General features: G+C 36.3%; 1 protein-coding gene across 18 annotated transcripts in view; it reads left to right on the top strand.

Annotated features, from left to right (window-relative positions):
- Dtnb (dystrobrevin beta) overlaps positions 1 to 16,203 on the top strand; it is a 234,482-nt gene that overhangs the window by 116,651 nt on the left and 101,628 nt on the right. For all 18 annotated transcript variants that reach the window (XM_058578414.1, XM_058578416.1, XM_058578412.1 and 15 more), the window contains one exon: positions 10,886 to 11,010. In XM_058578414.1, the coding sequence (XP_058434397.1) occupies positions 10,886 to 11,010 (125 nt within the window). The remainder of the gene's footprint in view (positions 1 to 10,885; positions 11,011 to 16,203) is intronic.

Genomic DNA, 16,203 nt, shown 5'->3' with positions numbered 1-16,203 from the left:
GCCTCAACCAATTTTACTAAGCTAGTATAACTTCCATCTCCAAACAGGCAAGTAAAGCACCAAAAAATAAAACTGTAAGCTATTCTCACTTAAGAATATAGATGCAAAAATTCTACATTTAAAAATGGAGAATTAACTTAAGCGTGATCAATTAGCACTTACTCTGGATATGCAAGAATAGTTCAAGTTGCTTTTAAGATAATTGAATAGAAGTTCTATTCATTGCAGCAACCTAACTGCTAACTTCAGCAACTTGTTAAACTGAGGCATTTATATCTTCTTTCCCCAGTAACAGAGACATGCGTGCCAGATTAAATACAAGATTGAATTGCAGAGTTGAGCATGAATACAAGTCAGAGAAATCCCTGGCAATCAGAATTAAACCCCAGACTGGTGTTCTAGGGGTCAGTCAGACTGGATAGTAGATTTAGGTTCCCAAGATTGAGGGTTATTGTCTCATGACACAGGAAATCTGTCTTTGGTTTACTCAACATAAGTAGAACTAATGATATTATAAAGGCTAGGACTTTAAAAGAGCTGTCTCCTTAAGAAAGAGGGACTAGAGGGAAAAACCCACTGGCTTAGAGAAGGTACAAAGAAATATGTAACTGCCAGGCTCTGAGAGAAAAAAACAAAGTCAACTTTGAAAAACTGAAGCCATGATGTTTACTAACCAGAAGTATTCAATCCAGATTTCTACCAGTGAAATTGCATGGAAATTCCCAAACCAAAAAACATTCAAGGGAAGAGAAGCCTCAGCTGTGTTGTCCAATATGGTAGCCATTAGCCACATGTGGGTGTTTAATTTTAAAATTAAATGAAATTTAAAATGAAGTTCCTGAGTCACAGAAGCAACACTGCCAGTGCTCAATAATTATGTGTCTAGTGGCTACCATACTGGCCAATGCAGAAACAGTTCAGTAAAGTTCTATTGGATACCAGTGCTCTATGTACCTACTAGAAGCAGACAAAAATCCCTCTACAGCAATCCAATTTCTATGCTCTGGTCAAATGGGGCTCCTATGCAGAAAACAATAACTCCTGAAGGTGAGCTCATTATAAAAACTTGCAAACCCAGTCACTAAACATTCTAAGGGAAAGTCAGCAAACATACAAAAAAGTATGTTTAGCATTCCAAGAACTCTGAAAAAATGGTCCATTAAAAAAAAGTTAAAGTAAAGTTAAGTATAGTTAGGAATTAAAGCTGATATGGAAAAAGACCAATTTGAGCTTCTGGAAATAAAAAAAAAAAAGATTAAGCTCACTAAAGGGGTTAAATAGCCAATTAGAGATAATAAAAATTATGGAATGGGAAATAGATCTGAAGAAATTAGTCAGGATACAGAATACTGTGAACATATGTAAGGAGATAGAAGATATGAAAGGCAGTTAAAGGATTCAAAGAATAGAATGGGAAGATCAGCCTAGAATTCTATATCTAATCTATTCAAGAGCAAAAAACAAAGATATTTTCAGAAGAAATCTCAACAAGTTTGTCACCAAAAAAAACATTGCTGGAGAAACAAATTAAAGATACTTAGAGGAGCACTAAAAAATGACAAAATCATGGAATTTGCAGGGAAATGGATGGCACTAAAGCAGATTATGCTAAGTGAAGCTAGCCAATCCCTAAAAAACAAATGCCAAATGTCATCTTTGATATAAGGAGAGCAACTAAGAACAGAATAGGGAGGAAGAGCGTGAGAAGAAGATCACCATTAAACAGGGACGAGAGGGGGGAGGGAAAGGGAGAGAGAAGGGAAATTGCATGGTAAAGGAAGGAGACCCTCATTGTTATACAAAATTACATATAAGAGGAAGTGAGGGGAAAGGGGGAAAAAACGAGAGAGAAATGAATTACAGTAGATGGGGTAGAGAGAGAAGATGGGAGGAGAGTGGGGGGGAGGGGAGGGGGGATAGAGGATAGGAAGGGCAGCAGAATACATCAGACACTAGTATGGCAGTATGTAAAAAAGTGGATGTGTAACCGATGTGAATCTGTAATATGTATACAGGGTAAAAAATGGGAGTTCACAATCTGCTTGAATCAAATGTATGAAATATGATATGTCAAGAGCTTTGTAATGTTTTGAACAACTAATAAAAAAAAGAAAAAAAAAGATACTTAGAGGAAAAAATAAACTGAATCAAGAAGGAAGAATTGGGATGCAAGAAGAGACGGTATATAGTGGAATTGATAAATGTGGGTAAGTATAATAAGCACCAAATGTAAATAATAATAATGGTCATTGCCTAATAATGACTGATTTTGATGGACTTAAGACAAGGTACAGCTAAAGCACTCAGAGACTGTGACTTGGGATTGGTGGAGGCATGATTAGATGTAAAGGATTTTAAGTTCCTGGATGAGGATAGAAATACTGATTAAGATTGTAGTTAAGTGTTCATGTTAAAATAGAGAAGGTTCCTTCCTTTTGTGAGGATTCAGTAAGCTTTGGAATTAAAAGCCCTCCACTGAGGGGTAATTTTTTACATGAATCCCTTCAGATGTTGTGGCTTGGAGCGTAGGGTGATGCACTTAGAGTAATGGGAGTGAAGATGACAGGAATGGCCTCAAAGGCAGCAGTCCTGAGCTTTTTCTATTCGGTTGTTGTGCTCCCAGGTGTCAGGGCCTGTCAGCATGTACCCTAGCTGAGGAGTGTGCTGTGCAAGGAATTAGCTTGAGGCTGATGGAAAATACAGAGATCTGAGCTCAAGAAAAAAATTATTTCAGTGTGTCTTAGTGCCTGGTCCTTGGTTATGTGAGGAAAACAAGTCCCAGCCCTGGCATAGGAACACACCATGCAACGGTTGCAGCCCAAGTCACCTCCCACTCCCCCAGTTGGTGTCTGCCCATCCAGTGGAAGCTCTGTGTCCTGCAACCATCACCTTCATGTGTTCCCACCCTGAGCCGTGGGTGTCTGTGCCTGTAGCTCCTCCTCAATGTCCCATTGCTTTGGGCTGTCTCTTGAAATCTCTATGTGAACTTTCCTAAGTAATTTTAGTTGTCAAGGCGAAAATGACCCTGAAAAGAATTAAGATAGGCCTCTTATATGAGCTTTAGTTATTGCACTGAACTTTAATTTCTGCATCTATAAGACTGACACTGTTAACATCTAATTGATAAGACTACTTTGAGGGTTAAATGAGCCTGTGTATGTGCAAAAAGTACCTGTTGAGTCCCTGACACTAGTAGGTTCTCAATAAATATTACTTTTATTTAAAGAAAAAAGGGGCAGTTGCTAGAAGAATCAACTCAGAAAAATTACCTAAAGTGGAAGACAAAATGAGAAAAATAAAACCTAAAAAGGACAAATAGTGGCACAATAAGTTACAGAGATAGATAAAAATGTTAATAATGAACAAATCAACAGAATTTTTTACTTGACTAGTGACTGTTAAAAAAAAATCTGGCTCTAGGCTGTTTACAAGAGAGCTAAAAGGTAAGGACCTATGAAAGGTAAGGACAAATGAAAGTTAAGGATAAAAAAAAAACCATACCAGGCAAAATCTAATAAAAAACATTTGCCGACACTATATTAATTCCAAAAGGATTTCTAAAGGATTTCTGGTTAAAATAAAATAAAAAAAACTTTACCAGGGAAGTTAGAATGGCAGATCTTATGTGATACATGTATTTTATCACAATTTTTAAAAGTTCTTCCAGAGATTAAAAAATTACCAAAGCTATAAAGAGGAAATGAACACTTCTATACTAATATACACCTATTAATGTATATACCTAGTAATGTAAGTATAAAGATTTATAAATTAAAAATTAGTTGGAGCACCATAAGAAATTGAGAAATACATTATTGAAATATGTAATTTTAACACATCTCTTACAACAACTGTTTGAACCATTATGCAAAAATGAAGAATGTAAAAAATTTGTACTTAATAATAATTATTGATTGCACATTCTTTTCAAATATAAAAATTCGCTACATAAAGGAAGTCTCAAAAAAGAATTAATTGCAATAGACTGTATTCTCTGAGAAATCCAACAATAAAAAACAACCGTACATTGGTTATTGAAAGTTTAGTTGTGTGCAAAAAAAAAAAATTAGCTGTGAAATATTCCTAAAAGAACATTGCTTACCAAGACTTACACAAGATGGAATAGAAAACCCAAATAGAAGCAGAGTCATTAAAGAAACTTACTTGGTGACACAAAGGAAACAAACAAGACCAAATGACTTTTCATAAAAGACCACATCCATTGGCATCCATTAGTAATTTGAACACACACACACACACACACACACACACACCCCAACAAAATCTTAATCTAGAAGTAGAAGAAATTTCCTTAACCTAATAGAGTATATTTATAAAAACTAGTAGTATCCATTATATTTATGGGTGAGATGTCAAAACTCTTTGTTTAAAGATTGAAAATAAAATGAGGCTTACTATCACCACTTTTATTCAACAATCTGTTGGTAATCCTAAACCACATAGAGAACAAGGAAAAGAAATAAAGGGGTTTGAATTGAAAGGAAAGAAAAGAAAATTATTATTTGATGATGACTATCAGTGCAGAGTGTCTGGATTAACCATTAAAATGAAAAGGGATCAGATAAAACAAAAGTTAAAATAGATAAACTGCATCAAAATTGAAAGCTTATGTGCATTAAATACACAGCAAGTGAAAAGGCAACCCGTGGAGTGGAAGAAAATGTGTGCAAATCATATATCTGACAAGGTTTAATATTCAGAATATGTTAAGAACTACAGCTCAACAAAAATCTCACAGATGGTCCAGCTGAAAAATGAGCAAAACAATTGAATAGACATTTCTCCAAAGATGATATATATAGATGCCAACAGGTAGATGAAAAGATGCTCAAAATCAGTGATCAGTAGGAAAATGGAAATCACCACAGTTAGCTATCACCTACACTCATTATGTCGGCTACTATTAAAACAACAACTAATAATAATAATAATAATAATAATAATAATAATAAAAACATTGGCAGGGATGTGGAGAAGTTGGAATTTTGGGGAACTGTTACTGGATTGTAATATGGTACAACCTTTATGGAAAACAGTAGAGCATTTCCTTAAAAACTTAAAAATAGAATTACCATATGATCTAGCAATTCTGCATCTGTGTATGTATCCCAAAGAATTGGAAGCAGGGTCTCAAAGAGGAATTTGTACACTCATGTTCCTGGCAGCACTATTCACAGTAACCTAGAGGTGGAAGCAACTAGGTGTCCATCAGTAGTGCTCAGGGACTGGGGAGATGGGGCAAAGGACAGGTGTTGTTTAATGAGTGTATACTTTCAGTTCTGTAGGTTGGAGAGGTTTAGAAATGGATTGCACAACAGTGTAATAAACATGCTTAACAGCTAAACTGCTCATTTAAAAATGATTGAGATGGTAAATTTTGTGTTATATGTATCTCACCATAAGCAAACAAATAAAAGAGCAGTTGTGCTGGATAAAATCTATTTATAAAATAGGAATAAATAATGAATGCATAGAGGAATGTAAAACTTCATGTTTAAAGAAGGCTCAGACAAAGTTTAGTTCACAAAGATGTCAATTCTCTGCAAAGTTTATAGATTTGATCAGTTTCCATCAAAATCCCACAAGGGTTTTTTTTTTTTTTTTTTTAATGGTAAATGACAAACTGACTTCTAAAATTTAGTGCAAAGAATCAAGAATAATGACACTCTTGAAGAAAAATGTAAGTTTGGGGCATTGGCCTCTGAAAAGATAAGAAGAAGCTATAGTAATTAAATCACTGTGGAACTAGTACAGGGTTGAAATAGAATATCTAGCAGGAAAGAACAGAATTTTATTTAATGGCATTAAGGCAGTTCCTTATGCACATAGGATAAAAATGGATCTTTCCTTATATGTTAAAAAATCAGTTCTAAGTAGAATCAAACTTACATATGAAAGTAAAAACTACAAAACTTTAGAAAACAATGTGGGAGAGACTCTATAATTTCAAGAAGGAAACTGTTAAGATACAAAAACAAAAAAAAATTAAAGAAAAGTTACTGGTTTGGGACTACCCAGATTTAAAGATGACTGTTCACCAAAAACATAATAGTTTGAAAAATAGTCCTAAAGCAAGAATTGTTTCTACAACATAACTTTCTTAGGGTTAAAATAATAAAAACATAAAGAGTTTTTACAAATCTACCAGAGAAAGACAATCTGTGCAATACTATGGCAAAGACAGGAACAGGCCTTTCACAGAAGAAACACAAATAATAAGGGTTTGCCAGAATGTGGAGTTTCAAGAACTCTCTCACACCTCAGATGGGAGGGGAAAGTGTAACCAATTTGTAAAAACAAGTTGGCAATACTTTGTTAAATTGAAAGTGAGTAACCGTTTGATCCAGTAATTTCACTCTAAGAAATTCTGACACGTGGACACCAAGAGACACAGACTAGGACGTTTATAGGCGTGTTATGAATGATAGGGAAAAAAGTGGGAACAACCCAAATGTTCACCAGCCGTAGAATACATACATAAATTATGAGTCATTAAGCAATGAAATACATCAAGCAGTAAAGCAAGTGGATTAAAGTTATATTTATCCACGTAGGTGAATTGTAACAATTTTTTATTTTAAAAAGCAAGTTATAGAAGAATATATGTATATGTGCAGGTTTTAAACAGTCTAAAGATATATTATTTATACATAATTGTGGAACTAGTAAAATTCAGGAAATAATTAACACAAAATTCCAGCAGTGATTGCCAGGAGAGGAGAAGGTGTGGGAGTCAGGTATATTGGCATAAGGGTGCACAAGGAAGCTTCAAAGTGACTGTCATGGTTCTGTTTCTCAGGCAGAATGGTGCAAGGTGAATATTATAACTTTGATGGGGTTTATGACTTTTAAAACTCAATGGGCACTTTTTTTTTGGTGGTGGTGATGGAGATTGAACCCAGGGCCTTGTACATGTGAGGCAAACTTTACAAACTGAGCTATATCCCCAGCCCCTGCATGGCACATTTTATACCTTTTTTTGATACATTTAAGAGAAATATAACCTGTAGTAATTTTAGAGATAATAGGAGATGTTTTTAAATTAGGTAAAATGAATTAAGGTGTTAAAATGCAAAAAGATTGATTTAATTTTCTAAGTTAAGGCCTCTCTATTCTAGCAGTTTTAGAATGCAAATTCAGGGAGAGTGTAGAGACCTAAAATAACATCTCTGGTGTGGTAGTGTAAGGGAAGTGTTGGAGACACACGTCCTCGACCTGGATTGGTTTTCTTCCTCTACCACTCCCTTTCTCACTCCCTTAAATATTTAGTTCTTTAATTACCAAACCTGTCCTAGGAGCTGAATAGACAAATCAGGGAATGTTCCTGTCTTGACACTTAAAACATTTTTTAAACTCTTGTTTAGAGACTGATAATATTATCTTCCTAAACTAACTCATCAAAATTCACTTCAGGTACATATTATAATCACTCTTTGAGATCTTTTAAAATAAATCCCTATTTATATGTTTAGACAAACCTAATGAAATGCACGGCTTTAAATTTTTCAGGATAACATCCTTTTTAATCTGGATCTATATCTTAGATAATAGCCTAATTCTTACATATAGTTATTCCAATGTTGGGTTTTTTTTTTTTGTTGTTGTTGTTGTTTGTTTGTTTTTGGTACTGGGGATTTGGGGATTGAACCCAGATATCCTTTATCAGACCTTTCTTTAAAATTTTATTTTGAAACAGGGTTTTGCTAAGTTGCCCAAATTGTGATCTTCCTGCCTTAGCCTTCTGAGTAATTGGGATTACAGGCATGTGCCACTATGTCTGATGCATTCCAATTTTTTTAGTTACCCTTCCCATATGTATCAGTTGAACCCAATATATTGATTTTTATCTTTATATCTATGCTTTTGAGGCTTGAAATTGGATCTCATCGGAAACTTTGACTTAAAGCAGTATTTCCAAGATCATCACAAGCATACTGCTAAGAATATCAGGGACTACAAAGGCAAATACTTTTTTCTTAAATATTTATTTTTTAGTTGGACACAATACCTTATTTTCTTCATTTTTATGTGGTGCTGAGGATCAAACCCAGGGCCTTGCATGCGCTAGGCGAGTGCTAAACCGCTGAGCCACAACCCCAGCCTCACAAAGGCAAATAATTTTTTTTTTTTTTTTTTTTTTAAAAGAAACAATCTATGAGGCGAGTAGAGAACCTACATCTTTTTTTTTTTTTTTTAAGAGAGAGTGAGAGAGATAGAGGTAGAGAGAGAGAGAATTTTTTTAATATTTATTTTTTAGTATTTGGCGGACACAACATCTTTGTTTGTATGTGGTGCTGAGGATCGAACCCGGGCCGCACGCATGCCAGGCGAGCGCGCTACCGCTTGAGCCACATCCCAGCCCCAAGGCAAATAATTTTTAATAGTCACCTAGTTATTTTAGTCTTTTTTATAAAATACACTCATGAAACCTGTGATTTCATGGCTGTTATTTCTTAGATGAAGGTAATATAAGTCGTACATAGACTGCATGAATTCATGGCCGAAATGGTTCTCAGATACAGCAACAAATCATGAAATTGTGTGGTTTATACATGTAATATTTAGATATAAAGGTGAATTAAAGCATTCTTTTTGGGGCTGGGGATGTGGCTCAAGCGGTAGCACGCTCGCCTGGCATGCGTGCGGCCCGGGTTCGATCCTCAGCACCACATACAAACAAAGATGTTGTGTCCGCCAAGAACTAAAAAATAAATATTAAAAAAATTCTCTCTCTCTCTATCTCTCTCTCTCTCCCTCTCCCACTCTCTCTTTTTTTTTAAAAAAAAAAAAGCATTCTTTTGATTCCCTTTGATTGTCTCTTACTTGTAATTCTCAAAAAAAAAAAAAAAAAAACTCTGATGTGGTATTGTTAGGAAAAAGCAATCTAGAAAATCCTGTTTGGATATCATATTCTGTTGTAGAAACTGCTCTAGTAATGCAAAGATGATAAGATATGGGTCCTTCCTTCAGAAGCACCAGCCTAATAAGAATAGGCAAGTAAAATAAAACCTGACACAGCATGGTATGTGCTTTAGAGGAGCATGTGTAAGTTGGTAGGTAGCTTGGGAAGGCGATACTGACCATGGAGAGCAAGGGACTCTTCACTGAGGAAGGGGCACTTGGAAGGAGGTTTAAGAGATGAGCAGAAAATTTACAGTATGACAGACTGGGAAAGGGACACCTGGGAAAGGCACATGCCAAGGTACAGAAACCTAAAAGGACGAGGCGTATTGGGTTAACTGTGAGCAAGCAGCTCGTCATTGGAGGTGAGGGTTGAGGACCTGATATGAGGGTGTCTTGAGGGTTTCCATGTGGAGTGTGATGGTCTTTTCTTAGATCTTATCCTCTACGGCTTATCACCCTGTGAGAGCTCTTAAGCAGAAGAGGGTCATGTTATGTTCTCTGGGGCAGTGCAGAAGATGGGTTAGAGGGTAAGTGTCACATTATGGCTGGTTGTTGGGCAAAGGGAAGTGGGAAGCAGTTGGGGAGAGATTCTGCTTTGTTTCAGTTTTCAGGATATGCAGGAAGCTAGGTTACATCTTGACTTTTCCTAGAACTTAATTCATTGAAGGAGATAGTAGTAGGTGATTTGGAGCCAACATATGAAGTTGCTGAAGACATTGATATTATTCAGTCTATTGATAAACAAGTATTAATTAACCTTACCTTATATTAACAGCAAAGAGATTTTTATTTATTTTATGTTTTTACATTATTTTTTAGTTGTTGTTGTACCTTTTTTTTTTTTTTTAATTTGGTGCTGAGAATTGAATCCAGTGCTTCACACACGCTAAGCAAGGGCTCTACCACTGAGCTACAACCCTGGCCCTTATTTTGTATTATTTTACTATAGGAAGCAGCATATAAAAGTCAAGTGGAGATGTGGTATTGATGAGAAATTCAAGTGGCACATTCTGTAATAAATTGCAGAGACAGTAGAAAGAAATCTTTAAACTTTTTTTTTTCTTTTTTGCAGGTGATAACCTGCCAAAATCTCAGATAATGGTGTTATTTAAAGGGGTTTGAGTAGACAACAAAATTTTATATGAATAGCCTCCTTTATGAGTTTTAAAAGGCCTGGGGTTATAACTCGGTAGCAGGAGGTCCCGGATTTGACCCCCAGCACCAAAAGTAAAGTATACAGAAGCCAAAAAAGGTAAACAGAGGCTTTAGAAGTGTTTTATGTAACTTAATTTTGTTGCTTCTGTGACTATTTACTTAGATTTAATAATCTTGGGATTTCTTGTTTCTGTCTTTCAGAGGAATGGTTGGTATACCAACTTATTTTTGTACTTTTAGTATATCATAGGTTTGATGCTGACCTGTGTATGTGAGTTTGTATCTGCCTGTATAGCCAGACCCTTAATACCAAATTTTCTGCCTCACATTTATTTGGAAGTATTCTGACATTTTGGGATGTGTCTCAGTTAGTTTATTTGCTAACATCCCTAAAGCCACGTGGTCTTAGCATTATTTTAACCTTTGAGTATTGTGGCCATCAAAAAGTTTTGACTTTGATGAGGAATTAACTTTTTAACATTTCTCCAAAAATAATCCAGAAGCATCAAAAGAGCAAATTCATTCCAAGGGCATGTAGTGATGGCCAATAGGGAAGTTAACATTAACTTGATAGTGTGACCTTAGAATAGAAATGAGGGAGGCCACAGAAATGAAGGAACCACAGTGACCTTGGGACCACTGCAGGTTCCTTCCTGCAAGGCCCAATAATGTTGACTACAATGAAACTTGATTTGTACTTGAAAAGATATTTTCTGTGCTGTTGTCACCAAGTTCTTTTGAAGTTCTTTATCATTATTTTGAAGAGTTAATTCCTTATTTTTGTTTATTTTTTACTTTGACACAGAAATCCCCTGCAAAGAAGCTGAGCCATGCAATTAGTAAATCTTTGGGGTGTGTGCCCTCCAGAGAACCCCCACATCCTGTTTTTCCTGAGCAACCAGAGAAACCACTTGACCTTGCACATATAGTGTAAGTATGCACCTGAATATGGACCCTTCTGAAATGGAGGTCTTGTGAAATTCCTTTGGATCAAAACCAAGAATCTCCTAACACGAACATTGCCCTTTTTAGACGCCAAGCTCCAATTTCTTTAAATCACCATAAACATCTACATGGAAGCCTAGCTTCCTGATTCCTGAAGCCTAAGAAACAGCATTTTCAGAACAGGAATACCTAGAAGAGGAGTGTTTGTGCTATTGAGCTGAGTTGCCTTTTGCTCTTTATATGTCCTGCCCTTAAATTAGTGATAGAAGTCACCTCTTCTCCTCAGCAGTAGTGCCCACAGGGACTTGAGTCAGTTTACATGACATGGAAATAAAAACCAACTTACTTTTCCCTTTTCAAATTGAGAGAAAATTAGGCGCTGTATGTGTATATAAGGCTGTTACACACACACAAACACACTCGCGCACGCACGGTAAATAAAGCAAAGCTACTGGGGAACAAAAAGTTTGAGAAATAAAGACCAGAGGTATGGAGGAAGAGAGACAGAAAAGCACAGGATTCAGTCTCTAAAATGATTTCTTCATTCTGAATTAAATGGTGATAGTAAGTATACTTTGGTCAATAAAGTTGGCAGGTTTGGGATCTTTAGTCGTCATCACGAGTGTGGAAGTTTCTCTGCTATAGTCAGCACTCATTATCTTTTACCTACCTGATGGAAGATGGTTTGACCAAATGAGCTGTTGGGGATATCAAATAATTTTTAAAATAATTTTAAATATCTTAAAAACTTTGGTATTTATTAAAATAATATATGCATGTGGATTACAAATTCAGTAATACAGAACTGCTTGTTTTAACACAACACACCCTCCAACACTTGACCTTCCTTTGCCTGGGTTTTAGGTCTACCAGTAGTTACCTCTATGTTTCTCTGTCTTATATGTATAAGACCATTTTTCTTGACCTACCAGTTTTAGATATTATTGAACTTCATCAAGGGTGTAAGGAATCAACCTCATTTATAAATAGATGCCATCCTAATCCTAACCCTAACTCATCCCAGTTTTTCATAATTGTATCACCATTTTTAAGTTGGCTTCCTTAGTGATTTTAAATAATATTCTTAAAACTCAATTTCTTTGAACTCCCTTCAACTTCTACTGCATAAACTGAGAAAATCAGTGTGTTTTATTTCTCTTTTTGCCTCCTAATCTGTCATCTATGCCATGATTTTCACTTTGCCAATATGGATAATAGTTCTGGTCTATAACAAAGTGTTCCAAGATGTATAAGCATAAAAGTTGAGAATCCAGTAACAGTGTTTATGGTTAACATCATTCATTACAATCAGATTCAAATTGAGAGAATTTGAGCTCACTGAGCTCTTCTGTGCCCCCACCAGATTCAACAGTGTATAGTCTTCTGGGTTCCTGGGGAGGAGAGTCAGAGATGGTCAGCTCAGGAGTGTGTTCTGTAAGTGTCTTCAACTCCACCTGGTCTCACCTAGACTAAATTTTACAGTTCAAGTATTTGGTAATCTGAATTATTCCCAAACCAAGAATATGGTTAGCAGGTCTCCCCCCCCCCCAAAAAAAAAAAAAAAAGCAGTGATAGGTTCTTTTTTAGATTCTAATGAATTTCGGAACAGTTACTCCTAATTGGATTTGCTAGATAACTTTTAAAATTCCTTTCAACTTTGATTTTGTATGTCTTATAGATTTTTGTTTTTCTACATTCACTACATGTCAGTGGTTTCCCATCTCAGCTGATTTTAAAACTCAGAGAGCTTTGCAAAGTACACATTACTTCCATTCTGGGTCAATTTAATTATTATTCTGGGGTGGCCTGAGAGTCTACACCTAAAAGTTCCTTAGTGAGGCCAGTTGCGGTGGCACATGCCTCTAATCCCAGCAACTCGGGAGGCTGAGGCAGGAGGATCGTGAGTTCAAAGCCAGCTTCAGCAATTTATCGAGGCACTAAGCAACTCAGCGAGACCCTGTCACTAATAAAATACAAAATAGGGCTAGGAATGTGGCTCAGTGGTCAAGTGCCCCTGAGTTCAATCCCAGGTCCCCCTCCCCACACCCCGTCAGTACTTATGGATCCTGAACCACTGAGATCACACTCTTCCTCTGAAAAAATGGGGTGTTATCTTCCCCTTAGAGAAGAGTGGGTGGTCTGAATAATTGTTTCTTAAACCTTTTCAGGTATAGGAAAGTGATTTTCCTATAATGTAAATTATATAAATGTGGTATGTAAATATGATATTTTATTTCTTCTAGCAATAGACCTGTGGATGTATCTCAGTGGTAAAACGTTCCAGATTCAATCCCCAGTACAAAAACAAACATGCATACTAATCTCCATGAGTTTTAACATCTATCTGGAATCTGCAGTCTTCTTAGATGCTCTAAAATCAGATATTTTCCACTTACAGAAATTCTCTTCAGATCATTGGAAGGTTTCCTTAAAAATTTCTACAGTAACAACTTGGACAGTACAACTTGAAATTGCCTTCTGTGGCATTTGTCACTTCAACATTAAGTTTTATTTTGTACCAGATAACTGGAGCAATAAATGTCTTCAAAAAAGGTCTGAAATAGTAGTTTTACTTGAAAGAATAGCATTATTGAGTTTAAATAATCCTCAGTTGTGTTTTGTTCTAAAAACTTTAACATTCGGGATTTCTTTAAAGTTCTTTATAATTTCTTCCTATGCTCTCTGACCAGTTTCAAGATTCTACTATTGTATCTCAAAGAACTATCCTACTCATTTTGAAGCTCTGAAAAATAATATAAATCACATATTTTTCCTGTTTACACAAAATTATTCTCTAACAAGATATGTTTACCTTCTTGGCTGGCCAGGGAAGTCTTCTGTGAAGAACAGCATTTACAGTGAAGCCAGAGTGTAGCCAGGAATTCACCTGCGGAAGGTGGTGGATGGGACACTCTGGCAGAGAGAGCAGGGACCAGAGCCATGTGGAGCCAGGGCCTGCTGTCAAGGAGAAGGACAGCTGCTAGGTGTTGACTTTAGCCTGAGTTAGGAGTCGTGGGGAGGGGAGGGGTATGGCAGACCTGCCACTTTAGAAAACCCCTGCCTGGCGAGGTGCAGTGCGCAGGCCTATAATCCTAGCATTTTGGGAGATTGAGGCAGAAGGATTCCAAATTTGAGGCTAACCTGGGCAATTTAGTGAGACCTGTCTCAAAATTAAAAAAGGCTATGGATGTAGCTCAGTGGTAATGTGTTTCAGGTTCAATCCCCAGTGCAAAAACAGAAAAGAAAACCACTGCCCAGACCCTTGAAAGGGAAGAGGCCAGCTAGAGAATCTTCAAAGACCAGGTTAGGGACCATGGTGCTTTGAACTGTCATGGTGGCCATAGAGAAGTTTATAAACATGTAAGAAACCTTATGTGGTACCATTATTGCATACCAAGAAATAAAATTAAAACCCCAATAGAAATTGGGGACAGAAATTGAAACTATGAGATAAAATATACATTAATGTTTCATTGTTGACATAGACTAGACATTTATTCAGACCCTCACATGTTTGAGATTGAAGTGTTGTTGATATTTATTTGGGACTCACAGTACTCTAGGCCCTTTGCTCACTTCTTCATATCCAGCATTTAACCCTCACAGCAACCTTTAGTTATAAATATCTCCACCAAATCCCTAGTGCCTTCAATGCTGCCCAGTGCATGTTAGCTTCTTATACAGCATGAAGTGAAGTAAGGGTAGCAAGCCTGGTTCCTGTGGACAGGTGACTATGCCCTGCCCCTTTCTGTGTTTCTGCATTTTGTTTTTGTTTTTGTTTTCCCCTTCAGAGAGTCTTACATGTCCCTTCAGTTTCCTGAAGCCTCCACTAGATGTCAGGTACAATTCCTCCTGTTGATCTTTGGGGGAGTTGACAATATTGAGTAAATGAGGTTTGTCAAATAAATCTCAAGCCTTATCTTCAAAACAAAGATTTGAAGATTCTCCTACCAGCATACTAGTAACTAAGTCCAAGTCTCTAAGAGAAAAAATTAGTTGCTGCTTTTGGCCAGAATATTTTTATACAATTTCTGGTTTTTGACGTCTCTGATAGATTCTCTTCTGTTCTAATTCAAGCAATTTGTTGTTGCTTAGGATCTAATTATTTAACCACGTAGTTCTTAAACCTAATTTCTTTAATTAGAGGTTAGTCACCACTACATTTCAGTTTGTGGTTATTTATTACTGAGAGAAAGCAAAACTTGCTGGTGTTGGCTTAGTGTCTATATTCTTAAATTCCAGAGAGAAAGAGCATGACCGTGTCCTGCCACATACACCTGGGATTCATCTAATTTCTTGACAGGGTTGCCAAAGTGTAGCCCTTAGGGTAAACCCAGCCAGTCATCTGTTTTTGTATGGCCCATGATCTAGGAGTGACTTTTATATTTTTAAGTGGTTCAAGATAAATAAAAGAATGGTAATATTTTGTGAAGTGAAAATTATATTAAATTGAAATGTCCCTGTTCATATCCAAAGCTTGATTGGGCCACAGCCACATTTACCCATTTATGTCTTGTTTGTAGCACTTTGGTACTACCTTGGCAGAACAGATTTGCCGCAGCTGAGACCGCATGCCTGCCCAAGCCTAAATATTTACTGTCTGGCTCTTTACAGGACAAGTTTGCTGACCTCTGCTCTTAAGAAAGAGTGCATAAAAACTGGACTTTCTGCTTCTTGATGTTCTTTTTTCCAAATGGTATTATATTTGGTTGGATGGTCCAGATTTTTTCCACTCAAGGGTGAAGGATAATTGATAATCTCTTAGGTTTCTTACTAGAACCAGACTGCCTGTTATTGAGAGAGCTCCTTCATTTGTTTCTTACTACCTTTGCATTCATAAATATATAGCATATTTGCACAGCTAAGCCAACCACTTTTTTCCATACCTTGCATCAAAACTTAATTAACCTAGACAGTTGAAAACTAATGTTATTTAAATTATACTACAATTATAAAATTATAACTAAAGCCATACTTTAGTGTTGCTCTTATTAACTACTCTTCTGCTTAACACTGACTTGAACTCTATATATGTGCATTGCTTTGATTTGATCTAAAAAATATCTTTTTTTTCCCCACTACACCAACCTCATGGATTTTCTTTTTAAACTTTAGACAACTATGTTTTAAACACTTGTACTTTCCGTGTTTGTGAACTGGTTAGGATAGTACAATAAA

The sequence above is a fragment of the Marmota monax genome, unplaced genomic scaffold (assembly GCF_021218885.2).
Source record: "Marmota monax isolate L192 unplaced genomic scaffold, Marmota_monax_Labrador192_F-V1.1 WCK01_AAM20220418_F8-fsc00010, whole genome shotgun sequence".
NCBI lineage: Eukaryota > Metazoa > Chordata > Mammalia > Rodentia > Sciuridae > Marmota > Marmota monax.
The sequence above is the reverse complement of the archived record's forward strand: the minus strand, read 5'-3'. Positions and strand labels throughout refer to the sequence as shown.